The sequence below is a fragment of the Harpia harpyja genome, chromosome 6, assembly GCF_026419915.1.
Source record: "Harpia harpyja isolate bHarHar1 chromosome 6, bHarHar1 primary haplotype, whole genome shotgun sequence".
NCBI classification, from domain to species: domain Eukaryota; kingdom Metazoa; phylum Chordata; class Aves; order Accipitriformes; family Accipitridae; genus Harpia; species Harpia harpyja.
The window spans coordinates 60,687,291-60,713,232 of record NC_068945.1 but is presented as its reverse complement, the minus strand read 5'-3'; the positions used below and the strand labels follow the sequence as shown (position 1 = coordinate 60,713,232).

Genomic DNA, 25,942 nt, shown 5'->3' with positions numbered 1-25,942 from the left:
TAGCAAGTGATTCAGCCTTCAACAATCTCCAATTCTTCAGAAGAAGGAAGTACATTATTTTATAATGTTAACAAATGATTAGTATTCTATTGATTTGTATGCATGAGTAAATAAATAAGCACTCTACTACCACCATCTTTCCTTGTTTAGAATATAATAAACAGTGTTAAACTGATACTTAAAATTTTTTGAGCTTGACATGGATTTCCTATTAGCTAGTTTTTGCTAAAAAACATGTGATGTGTATAATCTGTTTGTTGTTCAGTATTCACCATTAAAAAAGGGATAAATAAAACAAAAAAGTAAATCCCAGTTTTCACACTTGTTACTAATAGTGGAAACAACTGAAAAATGTACTTTCTTTCAACAGTTCAAAAATTTTGTTAGATTGAGGTTTGCTGGTAATCAACAAGCTTCCAGATGTCTCCAGCCTCTAATATGTGAGTTTTTCTTCTGCCAGAGACAAACTTTGCACATAACTAGTCATGATTTTAGAAAGTCAGTTAATTATGTCAAAATTAATTTATGAAAGGAAAAAAAGCTAATATACTGTGTAACTACGCACTGCCTAACATAAATAGTCATGGAGTCAGCTTAAAAATCAGAAGCACTGACATAAAAGTATTTTGAAAATAATGAAATGAAATGAAATGGAATGAAATTATGAAATTGGAGGTTTTATTTTTCAATTTCTTTTGGCTTCAAGGTCTTCATGGTTCTGTCACATGTTCAGCATCTTCACAATCACAAGAGAAACTTGCAGTTTAAATACATTAGCTTTTCACATACACTCAACACTCCAGTCATAAGGGCTTTCAGAAAAGTCATTGTTGCAACAGCCACATTAAAATGATGGAAGCTGACAATGTTGTAAAACAGGTTATAAATTGAGTATAAGCAATATATTGCACCTGTGTTGGCAATTTTAGTCCATGTGAGTACAGCAACCCATAAGACTCTCCTAACATAAAGTTCATAAAATTAGGAAGGTCTAGGTTAATGGAAAAAATAAGACAGCCTTCAGGTCACTTAACAGATTGTCACTATGCTCTGGTTACAGAAAACTGGTAGATATATCCAGTTTTTTAAAAAAGGTTAAATACATTTTTTATTTAATTGAGGAATTTTTGCATTATAAATATTCCATTAGTCCCTTCTAAAAATGAAAATATAGATATCCTATATCTGGCTGGTTGTCTGAAGAACAGCTGCAAAACAACAGAAATATTCTGATTTGAAAAGAAACCAAAGTATTGACACATCAAAATGTATTATTTTTCTAATCCCTATGTATTAGAAATGTATTGAAATAACATAGAGTAAAACATTAAAATTCTATTACAGGATGAGTCACAATGTAGTGCTATGCATTAATGTAAATACTTAAGTTAATTCTCTGACTAGAAATACTTCAAACTTAAAAGTATTTTTTATTATTACTGCACTCCTTTGCACCTTTCTTGTACTGAATGCTGAATGCCTGGTTCCTCAAAGTATTAGAGGTATTTAACAGAAGTGAGGATAAGGAAAGGTAAAAAACCATTCTATCATTGCAGAAAAAGTATTTCACACTGCTGATGGTGCTATCAACCAATGCTTCTATTGAACCATTATTTAAATTTGCAAGATATTGTTAACAATTAACAACACAAAGAAAAATCGCATACATCTACAACAGAAAAGCTTTCCAATTAGTAAGAAAAGACATAAAGCAGGCATTGTCTTTCTTTTAGGTCTGTATGTCATTTCTAATAAAGATTGAATAATAGAAATTCATGCTAAAACTAATCTTTTCTTTACAATAAGAAGGCTCTATAGTGCAGGAAAAATTATAAACTTTTTTGGTCTGGCTGTTTCTCAATCAAAGGGCATATCAGTTACTGTATATTACTGCAACATTCCAAGCATTAAATTAAATTATAGACAATAGAATCAAGTACAGTTTACATCTGTGGGGCATTAAAAAATGAGGCACGTTCAGCAGTTTATTTATTCCCAGTAGAAATATCCCTGCTGAAATAGTGCTCTTAAAACATTCTTTCCTACCAGACTTGGCTGTTTCAAATGCATTCCTCAGGCAATATACGTATTTAGTTTTTAAATGTGACATGTAGAAATCAACCTTGATTTGCTTGGATGGCTTGACTTTCTTTAGTTGTGCTACGGTTTAGGTAACCTTATCACTCCCAAGTTCTAACCCTGCTACTGGACCTATACAAACAGCCTGAAGTATGCTTATTCAACAGGACTATAAAAAAACACCAAAGGTCCACCTGTGTTAATACATTTTGAAGGTTTCTGCCACTTATTACACATGATTAATGTGTAAGGAGCAGCCAAATACTGTGGAGACTGAACCTGCAATCTTTAGTCTAAAGACATTGGATCTGTACCATCTGAATCGAAAATTACACTGTTAGTTCAATACCATCAGAGTTCACTGCAAACATAAAAGAAAGGTCTGCAAACATTATTGGTAGGTTTGGATGCACGTTTTTTAGTTTATCTTAAAATTGTTTGATAAATCAGAAGTATTTTGGATTTTAATAGTAGGCATCATGTCTTCTTGTTCCTAACACTGGAAAATTAAACTGTAATTTAGATCAGCAGACTGTATAAATAAATCAGAAACAGAAATGTGGTACATCAGGGGCCAGGTTCTACACGGGTATAAATAAGTGAAACTTCATTTATGCCAGTGGAAATAGGCTAACTGAAATGAGCTTCACCTCTACATGACTGGCCCTCAGAATCTGTTTCAGCAGTGCAAAACTACTTGCAATTTCTAATGCTATCGTTTGCACAGTGTTCCTGCCATCTTCTTTGGCTGCTATGGTCTTTTGCCTGGAGACACTGAGGCTGAATGGCACATCTGAAATTGAATCCCCGCCTATGTTGAATCCATCCATTTCAGGATTTGTTACACTAGGCTCTAACTGCATATATTTCTATTCCTTTTTTCCCCCAAAAGACTCATTGGATCTCAAGAAAAAGTGTCAGTACCTGCATAGAGTTTGTAGCTTGATTGAAATTTAGTGTTTATAACTGCATGTTGAATTCTGTGACTAAAAGCCCAAATTGGGTGGTATTGGAAGACAAATGAAGGTGATTAAGCATAAATGAATCCAAATTTCCTAACTCTTGTGTAATGAAACTTCTGCATGTTTACAGCAATATTCTGGAGACTTGCTCTACTTGTTTTTTTTCATTTAAAGCTCTCTGACATAAGAATGTAAAAAGGAGGTAGAGTAAATATTTAACATGAAGGGATTCCTTGGATGTCTTTAGTACAACCTACTTGAAGCAGAGGATGGTATTTCAAGATGAATAATTTGTGTTGAAGGGCTGATGCTTATATTTTTGGTATAAATGCAAGAACAGGGGCAGGATATAGTGGAAGCCACAGCTGCCTTGACATTGTCAAGGCACCTATGCAAACACCATGGCTTCTAGATTTCAGAACAGACAACATCTATATTGCTGCCTTACTATAACAGCACATGTAAATCCTTATCATAGTAAACCACCAATGGATACACAGTGAAAATAAATCCTTCTAAGGGACCTGCCTTCTGATCTTTATAACCCTTCTAAAAAGAGCAAGAAATCAAGCAGTGAAAATTCCACTGATCAGCTGAGCTATGAATTACCAAAATTCTAAATTCTATAGGGAAGAAAAAGTAATTGTTTTCAATAGCTATTTAGCATTTTTTTAAAGCTATTCAGATATGGTGATGGCCATGGACAAAAGAACTGATAACCACAGAAAAAAATAGTTATTGCCAAATGGCATTAATAGCAGCACCAGGCTAGACTTGCATAGAAAATGTGTAGATATAAGTTAGCTCTGTGACAATTTTTAGACATGATCTTTATTTTCTGTAGTGGTGTCACTGAGACTAGTTTCAAAGGGGAAAAAAAAGAAAGGGGTTGCAACAGGAAAACAAAACCCCAGATGGACTGCTGCTTGCTTTTATCAAATTTACACTTGACCCATAATCTTTTGAAAATATAGATCCTCATTATAGCTATCATATTTGTACCTTTATTATTAATTTGTTAGCTTTTACTAGCATAGTTTGAGATGTCAAGCAGCCTTGCTTATAAAATGAGACCTTTGTGTGAAATAACATTTTATATATGCATATAAACATGCATGCACACCAACACACATTCTGTAGGTCACAGAATATTTTCCTCAGATGCCTGTATTCCCAAGGAGATGGATGTAAATATTCTTTTTTATCTTAGGGCATAGAAATATTTTACTTGGAAAAGTGACACATCCAACTAATGATCTGGTAGCAATATCCTGTGTATATAGAAAACTTTGTTCTTTAGTGTAAATTTTATTATGGAAAATGAAGGTGGGGAAATAACCAGGAAGATAGCTAATCCTTTTCCACCTAGCGCATGGCTATTAACTAGAGTAGATTGTCAAATGCTTCTTCCTATCTTTTTTTAATTGGATCATCTAATAGCAGTTCTGGTGCTTGCCTTTGTACATTAAGCTGAAGCTAATAGATCTGATTGTCACATCACTTGTATCCTTATTATTAAATGACCCAACACAATTCCTTGTCTTGTCCTTGCAGTATTTGCGGTTTTCTTTCTTTCCTGTTGTTTTTTATTTTTCTTTTTTTTTCTTTCAAAAGCAAGTATATACAATTGTGCTGTGTTTTAACAACTTTATTTTCCATTGCTTCCAACAGTAGAAAGTGGGGAGATAATGTTTTAGACTTAGCTTACACTCAACTTGAACAAGTGTATGAGATTACAAAAGATGCAATGAAGTCTGTTTTCATTTGGTTTTCTTGTGATACAAATATGACACACATCATGGCCCATGAGGTCTCGTAGTGCCAGCCATCCACTGGTACATGAGTTGTTTATGCAGCTCTTAGACTGAGAAATATATCCCTCTGCAAGAGAGCCTGTTGAAATCAGAAACTGTTTATATGCATGATACTTATTTATGTGAATAAAGCTGGCATAAATAAACTAGATATATTGCATTTACATGTACACAAATCAGCATTTTCTAATGCTTTTCCTGCTTTTTGTTTTTCTCTATAAAGCAAGCTGCCTCACTACCTTCAGACCAGACACTGTTTTATAATACCCTACAAGGGTCAGAATAGAATAAAATATTCCCAATTCTTTAATTCTTAAAGAGAGAAAATTCCCTTGAACTTCACTTAAGCTTATATAGTAAGTGGCAGAACGACTTAAGTGTAACATTTTCCTCTAAAGTATTAATGGAATAAAATATAAACAATTAAATAGCTTTCAGTTAAATAATATATGTTTAGGACCTATTCATTCCTAAGTGTACTTACTTGTGACAGTTTAATAAATATATTATCTTGTGACAAGCTATTTCATATAGTTCATTATGTTCTTTTTATGTATCTTCCATAGTATCAGGAATGGAGAAGTGTATCCAGATGGATAAATACTGGTGCAATATGCAGCATGTATTATAAAATTAACATGTCCTCAGATAGTCCCATGCTCATAAATAATGTGCAGAATATAAATTTCTGTTTCTATTGTATTCTAAACAAAATCTGCTGCCAGATTCAGTAATATGGTACTTGGGATATATAATAATTTCAATTTTTTCATATATATATTGAAGATAATTTTGGAAGTAATGTTCATATCTCAAAAGTCAATATTTAAAAATAGTTTTGTAATCCTGTAAAAGGTTTCTGATTGTTGTCTTCTACTTGTCTTTTTTCTCTACATCTTTCCAACTCTGCATACTACTATGAAAAATCCATAGCAGTTAAACCAATGAAATACTCTTTTTTCAAAAGCTCTTTTTGTTTTAGAGGTAGCTAAATTTTATTAAAGACTAAAACTTTTTATAGAAGGAATAACAGTAGGTGTTTTAAAAGTATGCAGAAGTTCTTTGCTGGCTATATCAATCCTGGTTTTGGTTTTGGGCTTTTTTTCCTTTATGAAACATGAACTCATGGAAATTGTTTTCATTGATTAATATTTTGGCAAAAAAAAAGGATATTTACATGTTTTAAATGAAGACTTCTATTTTGTTCAAAGAACATTTCATTTTGAAATGTTAGTTGACTTACAATAAAACAATGACTCTGCTTTAATCAAAATAAAATATGTAAAATTATTAAAATAGTTCCATGGGGTCAATGTGAAAATAACAGGCTTTTTCAATGTCTGGAAATGTCCTGTATTTGAAGATTTTATTCCAGTTTGGGATGGAAACATTTTTAAAAGTCTTTAAAAATTATTTCAGTGCCAGAAAAATATTCTCTCCTAGTTCTAATACCTCGTGTGTGTTCTGCTCCCTTTTTTCTGAGGGCAAATTCTCATCACAGCATAGTAGCCTTGTGAGTCACCCATTGTACTGGTGTTCAAAATACAAAGGGTCCAACAGTTACATACAGACGTACTGAATGATCATTGCAAATCATGTAGAGGTAAATCCAAACCCTGGTGAATTTTGTGAAAACTGAAATTATTATTTTCTCATTTTCCCCATCTTCATAATGGAAATTCTTTCCTTTGCTTTCTTTTTTGGCTGTGCTTTTCAGTTAGATTGCAAATTCCTAGAGAAAAAGATAGTCCAGGTCTGTATATTTTTGCAGTGCTGAGCAGTACATAATATAGTAACCGTGTGGTGTCCCTCAAGGGTCTGTATGGGGAAAAATACTATTTAATATCTTCATCAACAACATAGATGGTAGGATTGAGTGCACCTTCAGCAAGTTTGTGGATGACACCAAGTTGAGTGGTACAGTTGATACACATGAGGGAAGGGATGCCATCTAGAGGGACCTTGACAGGCTGGAGAAGCAGGCCCATGCAAATTTCACGGAGTTAAACAAGTCCAAATACAAGGTCCTGCACATGGGTCAGCAATCCCCAGCATCAGTACAGACTGGGGGATGAATGGATTGAGAGCAGCTCTGCAGAGAAGGACTTGGGGATATTGGTGGATGAAAAATTAGACATGAGCTGGCAATATGCACTTGCAGCCCAGAAAGCCAACCATATCCTGGGCTGGATCACAAGAAGTGACCAGCAGGTCAAGGGTGGTGATTCTGCCCCTCTACTCCGCTCTGGTGAGACCCCACCTGGAGTCCTGCGCCCAGCTCTGGGGTCCCCAAAACAAGAAAGACATGGACCTGCTCGAGCAGGTCCAAAGGAGAGCCACGAAAATGGTCAGAGGGCTGCAACATCTCTCCTATGAGGACAGGCTGAGAGAGCTGGGGTTATTCAGCCTGGAGAAGAGAAAGCTCTGGGGGTACCCTATGGCAGCCTTCTAGTACTTAAAGGGGGCTTATAAGGAAGATGGAGAGACTTTTTATCAGGGCCTGTAGTGATATGACAAGGAGTAATTATTTTAAACGGAAAGAGGGTATATTTAGATTAGATATAAAGAAGAAATTTTTTACAATGAGGGTGGTGAGACACTGGAACAGGTTGCCCAGAGAAGTTGTGGCTGCCCCACCATTGGAAGTGTTCAAGGTCAGGTGGATGGGGCTTTGAGCAACCTGGTCTAGTGAAAGATTTCTGTGCCTGTGGAGAGGGGGGTGGACTAGATGATCTTTGAAGGTCCTTTCCAACCCAAACCTCTCTATGATTCTATGATCTAATCCCTAGATCACTATGGGCTTTTGCACAGCATTCTAGTATACAGAAATGAATCCACTGTATCAACCCCTCATTTCGATAGTATCTCTATAATTCTAAACCTCAATAGCCCTTGTGAGAAATAAAGGTTATTAATGAAATTATCTCATGTTCTACCTATTGTAGTCAGTTACGAGAAGAAAAGACAGCGTGACCCCAAAACATCTGAAGTTAAGCACCAATGATAAACCAAGCATCAAGATGAAGGTGAATTTCTAAATATACAGTGAAGAAAGAACTAATGGAGGAACACCCCACAAGTGTATGGTGTTTATACATACTATGCAAAATGAATCAGAACAGAGTCATACTGAGACAATGTTCCATTTTGTAGGGGGAAGGGTTACTGGGGTTTTTTTATGGTTACCATCAGGTCAAATGAGGATATAGAGATGTTACTTGTAATTTGGGGAGACTGTTTCTCCCCTCTACATGTAGATTTCTCTGCAGTCTGACAGGGCTTTTACTACCACTGGGTATTTTTCTAAAAGCATCTGAAGGGTTTAAGAGCACAAATTACATCTGAAATTCTGTAGGGTCTATTGTCTGATTCTGTTAGATGCTCAAATTTACCATGAGAAAAGATAATCCTAATGTCAAATATACAATAAACTTCTAAACAAGCACTAGGTTTTCCATCGTCTTGCAAAATCTGCCAGAAAAGAAAAAAAGAAAAGGAGGGGGAGGATGGGTGCATATATCTGTGAAGGTTTAAGGATGATATGTAATGGTTCATAATACAATTCATAATAGTTATGTGAACATTAATAGCTGCCTAATACTGACTTTTATTCTCCAGTTACACTGCTTAAGATCAACTCTGTTGAGTTCCACTGGCTCAAAGTCAAATGGCACAAGCATGTCTCTGGGTGTAACTGCTAATATTTGCAAAGCGTTATTGACTTTGAAAGGTTTCAAATATGTCCCAAGTTATTCAAATAAAGCTTTTCTCTGTCTCTTTCTTCCAAGGCATTTAACTTAACCAGCATTTTACAGTTAATTAGGCATACTGGGGGAGAAACAGTAGAGGCAACAAAGATCCTTAAAGACAGTTATTTCTATGTGTTGCCCTTCATTGCATTTCCTAAAATGGCAAACATTGACAAAGTACAACTTTACCTTATGTATAGAATGCATTTTGGGCTGGATTCATCTACATTTAACTATGTATCTAAACCGTAGTAGACTTAAAATTTGGATTATTGAAAGGACTACTTTTAGAATATATGTGTTTAGATTCTTTTATAAAGAAATTTTAAAATGCCATTTGGGAATGCCTTTTTCTCTTGTTCTGATAAAAAAGACAGCTGGATAAATATCTTAAACTAGACACCTGACTTTGAACAAAACAAAAGCTGAATATGACATATCCCACCTATAGTATAAGCACTTGTATTCTGTCATAAAAATCTGTCTCATAATAAAAAAGATAACGTAATTAAAATAAAGCCAAAACCCAGACCTTTGATGTATTCAGTTTTCATTAATATTTAAAAGTGTTTGGGACATATCAGGAAAAGCAGGATCAAATCGTGGATACATTAGTGCTAGATAACTCAAATTAGGTAGGTCTTGTGTAGGCACTGATGTTTAGCAGCTAAATACTTGTGTCCTTTCTGTGAATTAAATCTTTCCAGAGAAGCTATTCTGTTCAATTAAAGAGAACACACTTTGGGGTAATAATGTACTAATTTCTACATAAATCCATTCACTGCTGTTTAGAGTTGCTGTGCTCAGTAAAACTTGGGTTTATATTGGTGTGTGAGGTGTAATAAATCTTTCTAAACTCACCTATGGAATATTATCTCAAACTCTGCATCTGCTGTAATTGATTTGGCAGAAAAAAGTACCTTGAAACTTTCCTTTCATCTTTTTAGTTATTTCCACCTCAATTTTCCCTCTGCCTTTTGATTTTCTTACAATGCCTCCTTTCTCCTCCGTTCTGTTTTTTATCATGTTGATGATTCCAGATAGCCTTAAGTATACTGTCAATCACATGCCATCCTGCCCAAGAGCATATGCCCCTGAAAATCACATGGGATAGCTCATTTTTATCCATCTTTTTCAAAGGAAATTCAATTTAACAGTCATTTTGAATAGCATAAAACCCTGACTTTTGGCATCTTCATTTTAAATGAAAGCACCAGATTCTCTTTCTGTCAAAACACTGGATTGCTCCGTAGGAAGAATTCTACCCTTCCCAGACTGGTGTGGTAATAAGCATGTAGTAAGTGGTACACCTTAATAAATCAAGTCCTCAAGAGACTGGACTGTCTGTGTTTCATCAGAAGAGGGCTGTGGTTATTTGAACCATATGTATCTTGTAAAACTCAAGAGTTTTATAAATCGATTCTTTCACTTGTTAACACTATTAAGATATTAAAAATAATGCAAAACATCTTCTGTGAGTATAATTTAAACGGGACATTTCTTTGCATGCTTACTTCCTTAGAAATACATTGGATGAAGTAGATAATGTTCTTGAAGACTATTTCATGGATGCTTGTGTCACCCTTAGACTGGAACAATTTCATATCAAAAATTTCCAATTTATATTTCTGCTGGAATATTTTTATAGATAAATACATTTCTGAAGCTTTCTATCATGCATTCCACATTTATAAAAAAAAATTCTAACATTAATAAATATTTTTATTATCCACAACATTGTCACTTATTATCACCTACTCAGAATGCTTTATTAAAGAGATAAGGGTCATTAGGTTTTGAAGTCACTAGAGACTTGTAGGCAGCCACATTATACTGGTTTAATATTGCTCACATGAATAAACAGCTACACTACCTTGGACTGAGACCTGGGGACTTGTAATAGCAATGGTATTATGTCATTTTTCATAAGCAATGAATATGGTTTAATATTTTCTATCACAACCACATTTTTCAACTGCATTGTCAGAGAACACTTTGGGGACGTGTGTACCTTTTCTAAGAAAAATCACACTGGAAAGCTAAACAATGGTTTTTTTTATAATAGAGTCTCTGGTATAAGGAGTATGTCAGCTTGACCATAACAAATTTGTTTGAATGCATGCCAAAATTTGCTGGTTAACACCAAAATGAATAATAATAAAAAAAATCCATCACTCAGCAAGCAATATCCAGTTAACTGGAAATAGATATGGAATCAATATAATATGCTTAATTTAAAATATTTCAAAATAAATGTTGACTGAATTATTATTATTTTTAAATATTAAATATTATCATTAAAAGCATGTTGTGAATGTGTGGAAGAAATCATCCTTCAAGTAAAAGTTTAACATTGGAATTTTGAATATTTCCTCTCATTCTGAGTTGATTCCCTGTCTGTTGTTTCTCAGGTTCAGATAAAATACAGGAGGAAAACTATTATTCATACACTGTTTCACATATATTTAATCTATATTGGTGTGATTACCTAGCTGAAGGTTAATGAACTTAACTGGGAAAAATGGCAGATGATCTCTGGATTAGGCCTTATATCAGAAGTCATAGTAGCTTACTACTGCTGTAATGAAAATCAACAATAAGGTCCAGAAATTGGTAGGGTCACATACATTACTGTCAGAAAACAAATAGCACTTCAACATACACTACTATTAAGCAGGTACTGTGAATGTTTTCAGCTGATTTACAGAGAAGTTTTCTTCTAAGTCTGTAAATTGGCCATCATTACTAGGTAGGTTTCATTAAATACCAAGAATACCAAGATTTTATTATACTACATTAAATTTCTTTTTAAGAATTAGTAACATTAAATTGAATATCAGATAATTTTTATTGGACTGGCATGTACTTCTAGAAATGCATCTTAAAAGTGCAGTAAACTCAGTTTGTATGAAGATTATGTGTGATTATTTTTAATTTGATGTACACTGTGAAGTTTCCAGCAAGAACTAGAAACATGATGAAATACTGTGTAAGCATACACCTTGGTTTTTTAGCAGTATGTAGCATGTTGATACTATAAGCCCTGGTAGATTTGTAATGGTTATATTTCTGTTGTTCAGTAACTAAGACCAGATCAATTGTAGTGGGACTGAGTATGTTATTTTACCAGCAGGGAAGAAAAACTAAATATTTGCTAGATGTAACAAAGTATATATATGTCACAGTATATATGTGACATATAATAATGTGAAATGGAAATAAGGATTATGACATGAGCTAACATGATGAGCTGTGTTAAAGACTTTCAAGTTCCACTGAAATTTTTCTGCCATAAGCTGAGTAGAATTAGAAGAAACAAAAATACACCCTATGATTTATTATATGTTCCAGTTATAGGTTTTTCCAATATTCTTAGAAAAAAAGAGAGAAGAGAGTTTTGTATTGCATACAGATTGAAAATATTCTTGTCTCCCCAAACCATACCTTTTAATTTCAGAAACTTTTGCCTCTGTAATTTAAACAAACTCACAAGGAAAGTTCTTTGTTTGAGGTTTTTCACTATAATTTAAATTTCATCACTAGATCCACACATTTGGAGGAAAAGCACCAAACAAACAAAATTATTCATGGACTTTGCTGCACCAGCTCACTTCATGAAGCCAATTACATTCTCCAAATATAGCTAGATAGCCAAACTCACCTGCTGTTAAGAGCAGAGGTTGAATCATGTGAGAGTAGTTATGGACTAATGGGTTTTTGCTTGTCATTACTAGAGTTTGCTTTCTGTCTCCTACCCTGCCAAGTTTCCGAGGCATCTGCCTGGCAGCCACACAGATAAAACCTCAAGCAGTGAAAGTTCATACTTCAGTCTCCCTTACAGCCTTTTATCTCCTACTGATTCATGTTCCCCAAATAAGATACTCAAATATCTTAAGAACTGTCTTTTAAAAGTACAGTGGTAACTTTCAGCATTATTACTACCAAGATTTTTTAGTTAGTTTGTTGTTTGCAATTAATTCTGCCTTTAAAGTTCTTGGCTCAGATTTGCTAGCAAACCTTATGTAGCAGCATTGACTTCAGCAACCTCTGGCCAATTTACACTGTCCCCTTTTCTATTGCTCAACTGGTTCAGTTGCTTGCTGGTTCACCTGAGTTAGCATATCCTTCCACTAACTGGCAATCCCTGTCATGACCTTAGAATTATTTTTGCAGAAATATAGATGACTGATGTCTGTGAGCACAGGAAAGTAAAAATTGTTAATGCATTATCTCATATTCAGCAGCATAGTTTTTTGGGGTGAGCTTTTATCTCTATTTTTTTACCCAGGGAAGAAAACTTCTGCCTCCTGTTACCAATTTTATATGGAATATTGCCAGTTAGAGGTCTTAACCTTGTCAGAAAGATCCAACTACTTGTAAGGTTATATTTTTGTCCTTGTGATGGATGACTCTTTAGAGTACCCTTGAATAAGTAATATGCCTTAAAGTACTGGTGGTTTAAAACTGAAGGACACTTGCATTGCCTGATCTTACTCTTAACCTGTAGTTCATAAACTGTGTCACAGGTATTTCAGGTTTTCCCCAATGTCTCCTTTTTGGTTTTCCTCCTTTTTCTTTCTGTCCCTTTCTTGTCACATGTAAGCAGATTTTGTTATTCACTTGTCAGCTACATAGCAAAAAGCTGAATTAACTAAAATTACATAAGGCTCACCAAATTCTTATAAAACTTGTTCCACTGTAATATATATATTCCAGGACTATGCTGATAATTGGAAACATAAAATGTCATTCAGGTGTTCATATTACCTAGACTTTATATCTGTGGCCTTTTACATTATTGATGGGGACAGAAGGCAACCCCAGTCGTTACCTCTTCCTGTAAAGCAGCACTGAGATGTCCACCTCATGTACTCAACATGTTCAAAGTGCCAGACTCATTTGTCAGTGCCCTGCATCTGGAAAACATCTTTGCCGGAAGAATGTTCTGCAGCATAAAGTAGTGTGGGAGGTGAGACTATATTTCTGTAGATTTTAAAAGGGGAACCAAAGATTTTTATGAGGGCAAAAAAGGGCAAAAGCAATAGACTTGTGCAGTTGTGATGATGTAATGCTATGAAAAACAGAGCAGAGCAACAGCAGCTTTGTCACTCCCTGAGAAAAAAAAAAAAAAATCTGTAGTGATATTTGCCTATATTCAAGGTTCAAAGTTATATCTTACTTCATGCTTAATTTCTGAGAACCTGTTATAAATGAAATCTCACTATACTCTGGCTGCTGTGGAGCAGCAACGAGGTTTTTGCACTTCATGTCCCAAGCATATTTTAGTTATCAAGCATTTATATTTAAAAAATATCAACATAACATAATAAAAGGGTGACTTCATTTTTTTTTTGTAATAGAAAAAATGGCTGTTTTAACACAATCTTAGAAGTTAGAAAGAATTACATTCTGGTCATTAAAACATTCAAGAAATCAGCTATTATGAATATAAATAACATTGCTTGACAAATGGCTAACAGAATCCATCTTGTCAAAGAGGATATAATATGAATATGTTCACCAAAGTAGATGTGCTATAAGCAAGATAAGTCTGAATATTTGCCAGCAAGCTCTGGCAGGCAGATAACAAACCTTCAGGTTTGTTCTCAGCATTTAAACCAGCAAGAAATAAGATTTGTTCTCTTATGAAATGTAATCTAGCAGCCCAGACTTGCTTTAAGGCTTTCACAGGTAAGTAAGTGAAGTGCCATATAGGAATATGTAAATATTGAAGCAGTCCTTCTTTTGTTGAGTAAAATATTGCTTGTATTGTAATGGTGTGGTTTTAGTTATGGGGTTTTAGATTAAAATAGCAAAACATTATAGTACAAAAGCTGAATAACATTTTCTCAAATTTGGGGATCAGTACACTGAAGCAATTTGAAGCTCGGTTTTTACCAAAAGATAGGAGTAGGAACGATCTTTTCTCTTTTGTCCTGTGTGGAGCGCTAACAACATATTCTCCCTGAACAATTCATCCTCTTTTTCTCTTGCTTTTGATTTCTTTACACAAGATCTTTATAGAGGAAAGGCTTTTTGTCACAAAAATCTATAGAAACTCAATAAAAGAAAGGATTTTACTCAGCTGAAATCTTTAGCCATTCCTATGTGAGAAAGGAGCTGAGGGTTTCTAGTCCATGTGCTAGAACAGTTTATACACGCTATCCACTAACTGTTTAATATAAAATGCATAGACTATTTTGAGCACTAGAGCCAGAACTTCTTTCCCAGAAAAGCAATTTAACTACTAAATTAGAGTCATGCTACTGCTTGTTCACTCTTCCTGAAGCTTGAATATTTTGTTGCACAGCTTCAACAGGAAATGGAGAAAGCATCCATCCTTCCCTACCAATCTAGTAGGTAATAGCTTGTGATTAGACCTCTTTATGAAGAGAGAACGATCTGGGTTTCAATCCATTTAGAAAAGGAAATTGAAATCATGTCTGCTATTTCTCAGGTGACCGATTTAGCCACCAGAATATTTTAAAAACGTTAGGCAGCACTATATTTTCTCTGGCCAGGTTCTCAAAGAAAATCTCAGTTGCACATGATCTTGTAAGTGCTAGATGTGCTCAGCAGAAATGTAGCTATTAAATCCTAGTACTAGGTAGAAGAACAACCTCTTTTTGGGTTATGCTCAAGTTTAGGTGTGATCTAGAAGCTTAATTTTTCAAATTAAGGGTGTAGGCATGAGCAGGAGCACAACTCTTGACACCTTGAGGAGTCTGTAGTCACAAGATGACCCTTGCAAACATTCACTCCCAACTGTGCCATGATTTCAATGATTAAGGGTATCTCAACACTGCAAAGTGCAACAATCCATGAACTAACGATTCACTAAATGAGTGTGAAGGCTGTGCAACCTGTGGCTGCAGCAGCTCAAGTTTGGGAGCAGTACAGCTGCATTCATGTAGTGCTGCATCGAAGCCAACCAGCTTTGCTGAAGGGGCATAGCACTACATGAATGAAGTTCTACTGCTTCAATACCTGGGTCATTTACATCAAGCCAGATCATGGTGAGATTCACTTGCCTAGAAATGACAGACATCTAGTGCCATTTTAGACTCCCCGATATCCCACCCATTCTCCTGACATTCAGAAGGTGTTGTATCCTGTTTGTCTACACTGTCCTAATATCTCAGATATCCTACAATGTCGAGAAATCCTAGTACCTTTCAAAGGAACTACATAATACTATTACATTTGTGTTTCAGTAACAAAATCGCTCCCCAGGTCCCACTGCTTGGTGTTTTCCAGTCCTTCCGGATGTCAGGTTTACTCCTGTGCTTGTGTCTACACCCATGGCAAAACCATGCCTGTATAGCTTTGCTGGAGGTAGTCCTAGAAATATCTCTTTTTACAAATTTGATCTTGAAAGGTGTTTGATATTCTCAACTTTAATTTCAGACAATCAGAGTTGCAGGTGTATTTGGCAAGACTGAGTCTTATATGAGTAGTTACCAGTGTACATGATCAGGTAGAGGACTCTTGATCGTGCCTTGTGATCTCATTGAGAACACGTGAGTGATATCTCTGATCTATGTAAAGAAATATTGTCTCATTTATGAAAAACTTGCCTTCAGGACAACATGGAAATAAGTCTGGGGAAGCTACCACAGTATCCTTTTGTGGCTTATATATATCTAGAATTTAAAATGCAATTCTTTTAACTCCAAGACTGACTCAAAAATAAAACATATTGGATGTTTTATATTCTTGCAAATAAATAGTGGCTTTATTTAGAACCACAAGAATATTTCCTTCCATTTCTAATCTGATCACAAACAAGCAATGTTCTGAAACAGCAATCTGATGGATTTGCTTGTCAAGAGAAGCTTGCTTTGAAAGTGCCATTTCCACATTGCTTTGCAGTTCTGTGCTGAGTGTGTCACTGTCAAAGAATGTATCTTGTTCACTGGCCAGTACTCAAAGCTTAGACAAAAAAGACTTGTTCTGCTCATCATGATGCTCCTCTCTGTGACTTAGTTCTCCCATTTGTTAAATGAGGCCAATCACACCCAGGTACAAAGTGTTTTGACCTCTACTGTTAAAAAATGTTATGGAAAGCCTAGATATTAACCTTATTCTCCACAGCTATTTAGTCAATAGATTCTTTTGAATCTATCTGAAGATAGCTCAGGAAAGAAAAGAGTTGTGAGGCTGAATTTCTAGTATGACTCCTTTGATAGAAATTTTATCATCTAGAGAAACAACTTTCAGAAACTAGTAGATTTCAGCTTTTGTTGACTTGAATCAAACCTAGTCAACAAATGGAACAAAACACATTTATCCTATTATTGAATTCCCTTATCATCATGCACGCAATATAAATAATAATTTAAAAGAAAAAGAAATTGTGCCAATTTGTTGGATTAAATTAATATCCTCATTGAATGCTAAATTTCTTGCCTTGGCTCAAAAGATTTGCTCTCTTTTCTATACTTTAAGATATAAGTAAGGTATCTCATGAGGAAAATTGGTCATGCTAAATCTTTTTGTGGGTAAGGTAAATTTGAATTCAAATATAGAATTCAAATCTCATTGGTTTGGAACATCCTTTTCTCAGGAAACAAAGGACAAATTTTTAACAATGATTATGAATTTTGGTGGTTTAATATTTGGGTACCCTATGAGGCTGTATTCTCAAAAATCACAGCGTATATGGATGGCATGTATGGCATCCCAAGTGGATGCCATAGTGATAGACCTGTGCAAGGATTTTCTCTGACATGTAGGACCAGTCAGTCCCCTTGCAGAAGACCAGCTGTCCTGGTTTCAGCTGGGATAGAGTTAACTGTCTTCCTAGTAGCTGGTACAGTGCTATGTTTTGAGTTCAGTATGCGAAGAATGTTGATAACACTGATGTCTTCAGTTGTTGCTCAGTAGTGTTTAGACTAAAGTCAAGGATTTTTCAGCTTCTCATGCCCAGCCAGCGAGAAAGCTGGAGGGGCGCAAGAAGTTGGCACAGGACACAGCCAGGGCACCTGACCCAAACTGGCCAACGGTGTATTCCATACCATGTGACGTCCCATCTAGTATAGGAACGGGGAAGTGGGGGGCAGGGATTCGCCGCTTGGGGGACTGGCTGGGTGTCGGTTGGCAGGTGGTGAGCAATTGCACTGCGCATCATTTGTACATTCCAATCCTTTCATTATTGCTGTTGTCATTTTATTAGTGTCATCATTATCATTATTAGTTTCTTCTTTTCTGTTCTATTAAACCGTTCTTATCTCAACCCACGGGTTTTGCTTCTTTTCCCGATTTTCTCCCCCATCCCACTGGGTGGGGGGGGAGTGAGTGAGCGGCTGCGTGGTGGTGTTTAGTTGCTGGCTGGGGTTAAACCACGACACCAGCCATGTCCTCTATGTGGCTGACAAGGTACTGCATGGACAAATGAACATAAACGCTGGTGTGGCACACAAGCTGGAGCCTCTACCCCAAACTGGGTGAGGGCCCATTCGTTGTCTTCACTAGCTCTGGGACAATCCCACTTCTCCCAACATCAGCTACTGGGCCACATCCAAACAATTGGAAAAGTTATGCTTAGGGATAGCTCTGCAGATAAGCTGAAAAGAATTTAGTTGCTTTTACCAAGAGTGATTTTTGTTTCTTCAAAATAAAACAATTCATCACAATCTAGCCATAGGAACATAGTGCCTTTCCCCCAGTCCCAGCTCTGCTGTTTTGGAGACAGTCTTAAGGTACTCTTTGTAATGACTTCTTTTGATGCTTCCTGACAGCAAAATGATTTTCAGCCTCTCTGGCTGCTGCGAGCTGGGCTGTGCTCTTCACCATCTGCTCGAGAGTGCAGAAAGACCCCTGTGCTTGCCTCTTTCTTCCTTCCTGAGACCTGATTCCAAGTTTCTGCAACATTACCCAGGATGAATTTCCCTTTCTCTGTGGAAGTGACTTTAGCCTGGATCATGTGCAGCTAAACCCCAGCTCCCCTTATCTGATCAGTGCATTTCTTGACAAAATCAGTAATTGCTTGGAAAATTATGAATATGCATTTCACAGATTTCATACTGTTCTCACTGAATTTAGAGGCAATATTTTTGGTTAACTGAGTGGAGACTGTGCTGGGCTTAAAACAAGCAACCCCAACCCCCCAGAAAACAAAACCAGAACAATGTTGTGCGTACAGTAAAAACCTGCAGTTTGACATGCCTGAGGGAAAGACAAGGAGACAATTTCCAGTAATTTTTTTCAATTTCCATAAATTCATTCATTTTTTCCCATTTGCAGTTGATGTCCTAAGCAGTGGTTTTTTTCTTTTCAGAAACTGTTAAGGAGAGAACTTGTTTTCACCCATCCCCATCTCACAATATTTTGAGCACAAAGATTATGATGTAAAGATTCATACACAAACCTCCTGGAGAGCTGGCTCATTTTGAAAATTGTTCCCAGGTGTTTTGTGTCTCTTTCTTACTCAAAGATTATACGATTAGCATTTTAATGTCCCACAACTTCTTGTCTAGTTCCCTAGGAGGATATGAAAATGAAGCCATGAAAGCTAAGCTGTTTGGTATTTATCACACACACTCTGATTGTATTTCAGAGCTCTGGGATTTAAACAGGACGTCAGTCTTTCATAGCCCATTTGGATATCTTGGTCTTCATATAATGCTGCTGGATGAGTATCAAGAGCGACTGTTCGTGGGAGGAAGAGACCTCTTGTACTCCCTCAGTTTGGATCGAGTCAGCGACAACTACCGAGAGGTTGAGTAAAAAGCTATATGTATTAGTCACTTTGTGTCATAATGTGTAGCACAGAATATCAGAGTTTGCATGACTGGAAATGAGATAATGGAGTTTTTGTAGATGTTTTGTGCATGAACTTTAAGGTCATGTTTATATTTAAGAAAAATACACTAATTTCCATTTTTTCCCCAGTAATAATCCATAAGGCTCACTCTAGGTGAAGAGATCTAGGGGTCATGTAGCTATTTCTCACTGTTTTCAGAATGTTTACTGATGTTTAGAGCATCTCACACTTTGTGCATACCTGATTTCTGTATCTCTGCTATATTATCAAGGAATAATTTCTCCCTGGTATTTGTGGGAGACTTTTCCACAGCAGAAGAGAAAATTAAAAAAAAAAAAAAGATATTAAAATATAATTAGCACGTAAACTATAAGAGGTTTTCAATAGCAGCATAAACCATGCAGCTAATTTTTAGCTTTCTTTAGAAATGGGATTTTGCATTGGTTTGAGCCAGAGGTGCTATTAAGTAGTAACTGAAAGTGGCATTTGAAGTCTACTCAGTGGTCTGTGAGAGAAAGGTGGCTTAAGTTATAATCCTACCAGAGAGCTCGGTACATCACAGAAACCACAACTGATCAGCAAGCTGGCAATTGAAGTGAAGAGGCCACAGTTTGAGCTGATGTGAGCCTTGGCTTCCTTACTCACTTCTACCCTTGGCAGCTAGGATTGGAAGCATACCGTGGCAAAGGGAGCTGGTAGGAGCATTGCTCCTACCTCAACCATCTTGACTGTGGATAAATGATGTCTTGAAATATTTCAGTTTTTCTTATCTACTTTTTAAAATTTTCCCAATGTGTTTTGATATATTCTCATTCATTCTCAAATTAATAAATGAATGAAAAAATGAGTAACAAAATAAAGCCCCTCTGGAGAAATACAATTTTTGTCAATGTCCATATTGCACTGACCACTGATGTTTCAAATTCTTTTCTTTCTGCCCCCTTGTTCTAAGTGAATATCACTATTCTCATGCCAACACTCTGGTCAATTTTACCATAAGCAACCTTGCTTATCTCCAAGTGTAATTACCATGTTCCACTACTGTGAACAGATATAATATGCTTTATCCTTTTTATAAACAATTTGGGAAAGGCAATCCTAGATATGGGGAAATGAATATACTCAGGGAGGCCACTTGAGAATTTATCTACATTAAAAAAACCATAATAATTTTTTAAATCCTCAGAGAGCAACGTTACATACTGAGCTTTGTTCCTCCACAGTGAGATATGAGTTAACTCCTTTTCCATTTGATAAAAATTATTAATATCCTGTGACAAGATATTAGAGCTCAGGGATATGAAAACATTTAGGAAGCAGTTGTTTCTGTAAAATAAGCTTTTTTTCCCCTCTCTTCTTCCCCTTTTGGCAGTAAATCTTTATGAGGAAAGATGACAACATAGAGCACTTTATGCTTCTGTCCAACCACCATTGTCCCATCTGGACACACTCTTGAAATTCGTTGCTCTCCTTGTTGTTGTTTTTAGATGGAAGATCAGCCATTTAACCTGAAACCATACTCTCTGTCTTGAGACCTGTGTGCAGAGTATGACAAATTAATGGAAGTTCTTCTTGCCTGCTTGCCTGCTTTTATGATGTGCAAAAGATGAGAAACTGGAATAAATGGAGCTTGACCTAGCATGCTTAGAAACATGACCTCACTGGGACTTAGCTCCCTTGAATACAAATGTCATGATCCTTCTTTCCCAGTGTTCACTCAGTGCAGATCTCTTTCAGTGATAGGTAGGGAAAATTTGATTGTCCTACAGCATTTCTGTTATATGAGAGCTTAATTACCGAGATACATTGGGGGAAGTTCCTGGAACTGAGAGACTGGTTGATTCATTATTACCAAAGTTCTTCATTAATCTGTCTTTAACTGTGTGTTGGTTAGCCTTTGACCTTTTCTTTCAGACTGAAGACTTTAGCTTAATTAATCTCAAACATCAGATATAAACTAGTGAAAATGTAGGACTGGAGGCAAGTTCCAGGGTTTTATTCTTGCTCTGGTAACCAGGATGAGTCACTAGGTGCAAAAGAGATGTTTCATAAAGTTGGTAGTTTTGGGCAGATTTGCATAGATTTTTTTCATCTTCTGTGTTCGAGAAAACAGTTTATGTGTTTTAATTCATTGACTTCCCTCGCTCCACAATTTGGAATATGAATATGCTTTCTAAAAACCAAACTAAAACCCATTCGCAACTAGAGATGTACCCCTTCTGCTGTAAAATGACCCAGTAATTCAGTTCTAGCAAACATATTAGAAGTCCCCCAAAGAAAAACAACAAAATGCTGACTGGATATAAAATGCTTTTGCATTGAGACCTATTGACTGCCAAAGTAATCCAACATTTCCAAAAAACTCAACTTGTGATGCATATGAGGTATGCATCCTATAAATCTGCATTTAATAGACTATATTTTTTCTTAAGGTTCAATTCTCTTCAGTTTTCAAATACAAAGTAGCACTCTGAAGGGTAGATTATGGCTTTTTCACATAAGCTATTAGCTGTTTATGTATATATCTACCAACATTATTTTAAGCATTGTTATCCTGGCCACTTTTCATATCCAGTAAAGAAAAGATACATACAAAATGGGAAAAATCTTTCAGGGGAGAAAACTACTACTGTCATTCTTGCATGGGTTGGCGAATCCAGAGGTTCAGGGTGAGCTCTCAGCTGTGGCATAGACCTTCCATGTCATCTTGGACAAAGACAGAGCCTCACTTCGCCATTGGCCAAATTATATTTCCTTTGCCTACTTTGCCTTTTTTTTTTTTTTTTTACTCTTTGTATCTCTCCTTTCATATAATACACACAGAAATTTTCTTGCTTAAAGTATTTAACATGACTTACCATAAGTTTTTGAAACAAAGTTACTCATGCGCCTTGGTTTCCATATGAAGAATGCTCTAACACTAACAGTAGCAAGAATAAGGGAGAATACCAAATATGGTTATCAATATGTACAGAGAATTAAAGCCGTAGAAGTACTTGAAATCTTGTGTAACGCCAAAGCTTCAGAGGTACCCTCCATGTGACCTTTCCTTTTCCTAACTTCTCATTCCCTTTGACACCACCTTTGGAATCAATCTTTACACATATTTGGGATTTGATCCAAAGTCTTTAAGGCTTGTAATGATCTAACACACTGATAGAGAACTTTCTTTGATATTTGGTGCCAAATTTATTTTAAAAAGCATTTCAGTTCATTGTAATTGGTTCCAGAACAGATCTTTGTTGACAGCAAATTTGAACCAATGCCAGTAGTTCATCACCACTGATCTAACAGCTCATAGAGAAGGATGACCTTTGTTTCTAGTTTTCGTCTCTTGTTGGAGTGAAAATAAACTGCACTTCCTATTTGTCCACAAACTCCTTACAGATACTCCTTCTTCCTACCTTCTACTTCAAAGGGCTCATGAAGGCCTTGCTCTGAAAAGAAGCCTTCCTCCATCTGTAAATAAGCTTGTGCAAGCAGATTTCAATGTGCTGTTTCTGATCCAGTACGAGATAGCCCCAGATCAGGACTTATGTCTCTGTTGTAATATAGAGCCCTCATAATATAACCTGCCTCTAGTGAAGCTAGTTATATTTCCACTCCAGAGCTGTCTGAACACAAGTCTGCAAGAGCAGAGCTTGCTTGTATCTCCTTTGAATACTGTGTAGGAACATACATATATATTTTCAAACTGAAAGAAGCAGCACACAGTTTAGCAGTGACTTTGATTATCCATTGGAATTACCTCCCAAGAGGCAAGGTGGCTATGTATTTGTTGATAAATATATACAATATCCAGTCATAACCAGATATTTTTGCAGAATTTGTGTTTCAGCCAAACACAAGTTATGTGTTACTTAAGCACTATTTATTAACTTAAACCAGGGACGGGATAGTTGAATTGCTTAATTGCTCTGTCATATACTAGAGTTCAGACTAGTTCACACAATAGTCTGTTTTGGCCTGAAGTGTTATAAAGCTCATATAATTTCTTGAAATTAGTTTTCATTAGATATGCCATCCTGTTTTTTGAGGCTAGTGACTGAATAGGGAAGCTGTTTGGAGACACTAATTAACATTCCAGCTCCAATTAAAGTTTTCCCCATAACTGAATTTGCTCAGTAGCTGTTGTCTGTACTGCCTTGCAATTCCAATTTTTCCCATGAGGAGTATATTTAAAGGTAGCTTTTTCCTGTCTTTTAAACACAGTGATAAAATTACATCATCCAGGTCTCAAGGATGATCATATTATAGTGCAAGATGAGAAAACATCACTAAACAAGCAATTTAAAAATTTACTTCACAATAACCTGCAGGGGTGAAAAGTTTTGAAAAATTATGTCCAAGCCAATAATTATGTCAAGCATGCCGCCCAGTGAAATGTACATTAGTGTGATGTTATTCCAGTCTAGATGCACAGGAAAATTTCCCAACAATAGTTATTGACAACTTGCCAAAAGATTGTAATCCTGGCAAAGAATCAATTCAAAGTTAAAGCTGGTAGTTGTCATAACCCTAAAGCATACACATCAGGAAAAATAATATGTGGCAGGTTAAAGGCTACAATTACAGCTGATTAATATCTGGATTTCCACACAGTGCAAACACGTCCTATGTTATGCTATTTAAGTACAACAGTAATAATTACACAAACTTAATTAAGTACAGTAAGTACACTCTGGTAAAGTATTGTATGAGCCACTTACTACAGATTTCTTTGCAAATGATCACAAAAGACTGAGCAGCTCTTCTCAATTGTTTGAACTGAGCTAAGAAATCCTCATGAAGATTTCAAGATTAAAAACAATAAATTTTTTTTTTATGTTTTGCAGAACATTTTTTTACTATACACATATTTGATTACTGCGCTTAGACCCAAGATGCATGTAAAATCGAATTTTAAAATTTGGCATGATAGCAAAATCTGATATGCAGAGGGTTTTTTAGTCTCCAGTCTAAAATAATCTTGAAGAGATTAAAATCTTAATCTTCATTTATGTTAAGACTCACAAGCCTCATAAGATTTATGAGTCTTAAAAAGTAATTTCTGGATAGAAAAGCTTCTTCAGGAGACTCATACGTGTTACTAAATAATTCAGACCCATCTACTTCAGGCAACTAACATGGACTTGCCTTAGAGGTAGGCAATTTGCTATGACCATCGAAGATAGAATCCTACACCTCTGCACAACCTGCAGAAAAGGTGCAGAAAAGGTCTGCCTTTCTTACTCCTTCTGGTAGACACCTTTTGCTAAGGTAAGCCACTTTAAGTATCTCAATCGGGAATACACATATGGCTGAACCAACACAGAACCAGGGCTTCGTTTGGAGAAGGATTTGTGCAGGAGCCACTTTGGAAAGCAGATACCTAGCAGCAGTGGTAGATACAGGGACAGAGGGCAGCTCCTGTTACACATTAGCCTTTTGATTAGAGCAGCTTGCCCAGGAAGCAAAGCCCTCCATCTCCTCTGCAAGAGGTTTGTGCATACATCTCCTGCTTCTCGTTAGATCATGGAACAGATCCTCCTGGAAGATATGTCAAAACATATGGAACACGGGGAGGTGATTAGAGAGATGGTCAACATGGCTTCATCAAGGACAGATCATGCCTGACTAAACTAGTGGCCTTCTGCAATGGAGTGACTGTATAAGTGAATGAGGGAATAGCTATGGATGTCATCTGCATAGACTTCTGTAAGGCCTTTGATATAGTCCTCCCAAACATTCTTACATCAAGGCTGGAGAGATATAGATTTGATGGATGGACTATTAGATGGATGAGGAATTGGCCGGATGGCCATGTCCAAAGAGTTAAGTCAATGGCTCAATATCCAAGTGGAAACCAGTAATGAATTGTGTCCCTCAAGGGTCCATATGGGGAAAAATACTATCAACAACATAGGCAGTGGGATTGAGTGCATCCTCAGCAAGTTTGTGAATGACACCAAGTTGAGTGGTGCAGCTGATACACATGAGGGAAGGGATGCCATCCAGAGGGACCTTGACAGGCTGGAGGAGCGGGCCCATGCGAACCTTATGAAGTTAAACAAGTCCAAATACAAGGTCCTGCAGATGGGTCAGGGCAATCCCCAATATCAGTACAGACTGGGGGATGAATGGATTGAGAGCAGCCCTGTGGAGAAGGACTTGGGGATACTGGTGGATGAAAAATCAGACACGAGCCAGCCGTGTCCACTTGCAGCCCAGAAAGCCAACTGTATCCTGGGCTGCATCACGGGAAGTGGGGCTAGCAAGTCGTGGGAGGCGATGTTGCCCCTTCTACTCCACTCTTGTGAGACCCTACATCGAGTATTGCATCCAAGCAATTCGAGTGTTAGAGTGGGTGCAGAGGTGAGCCACGAAAATGGTCAGAGGCTAGAACACCTCTCCTGTGAGGACAGGCTGAGAGAGCTGGGGTTATTCAGCCTGGAGAAGAGAAAGCTCTGGTGGTACCCTATGGCAGCCTTCTAGTACTTAAAGGGGGCTTATAAGGAAGACGGAGAGACTTTTTATCGGGGCCTGTAGTGATATGACAAGGAGTAATTATTTTAAACGGAAAGAGGGTATATT

The 25,942-nt window shown here is 36.5% G+C and overlaps 1 protein-coding gene across 1 annotated transcript in view; it reads left to right on the top strand.

The window, feature by feature from the left end:
- The window catches only part of SEMA3E (semaphorin 3E), a 149,073-nt gene that overhangs the window by 57,319 nt on the left and 65,812 nt on the right, over window positions 1–25,942 (top strand). Inside the window, exon 2 of the mRNA XM_052790607.1 lies at window positions 19,163–19,323. Coding sequence (XP_052646567.1) covers window positions 19,163–19,323 — 161 coding nt within the window. The remainder of the gene's footprint in view (window positions 1–19,162; window positions 19,324–25,942) is intronic.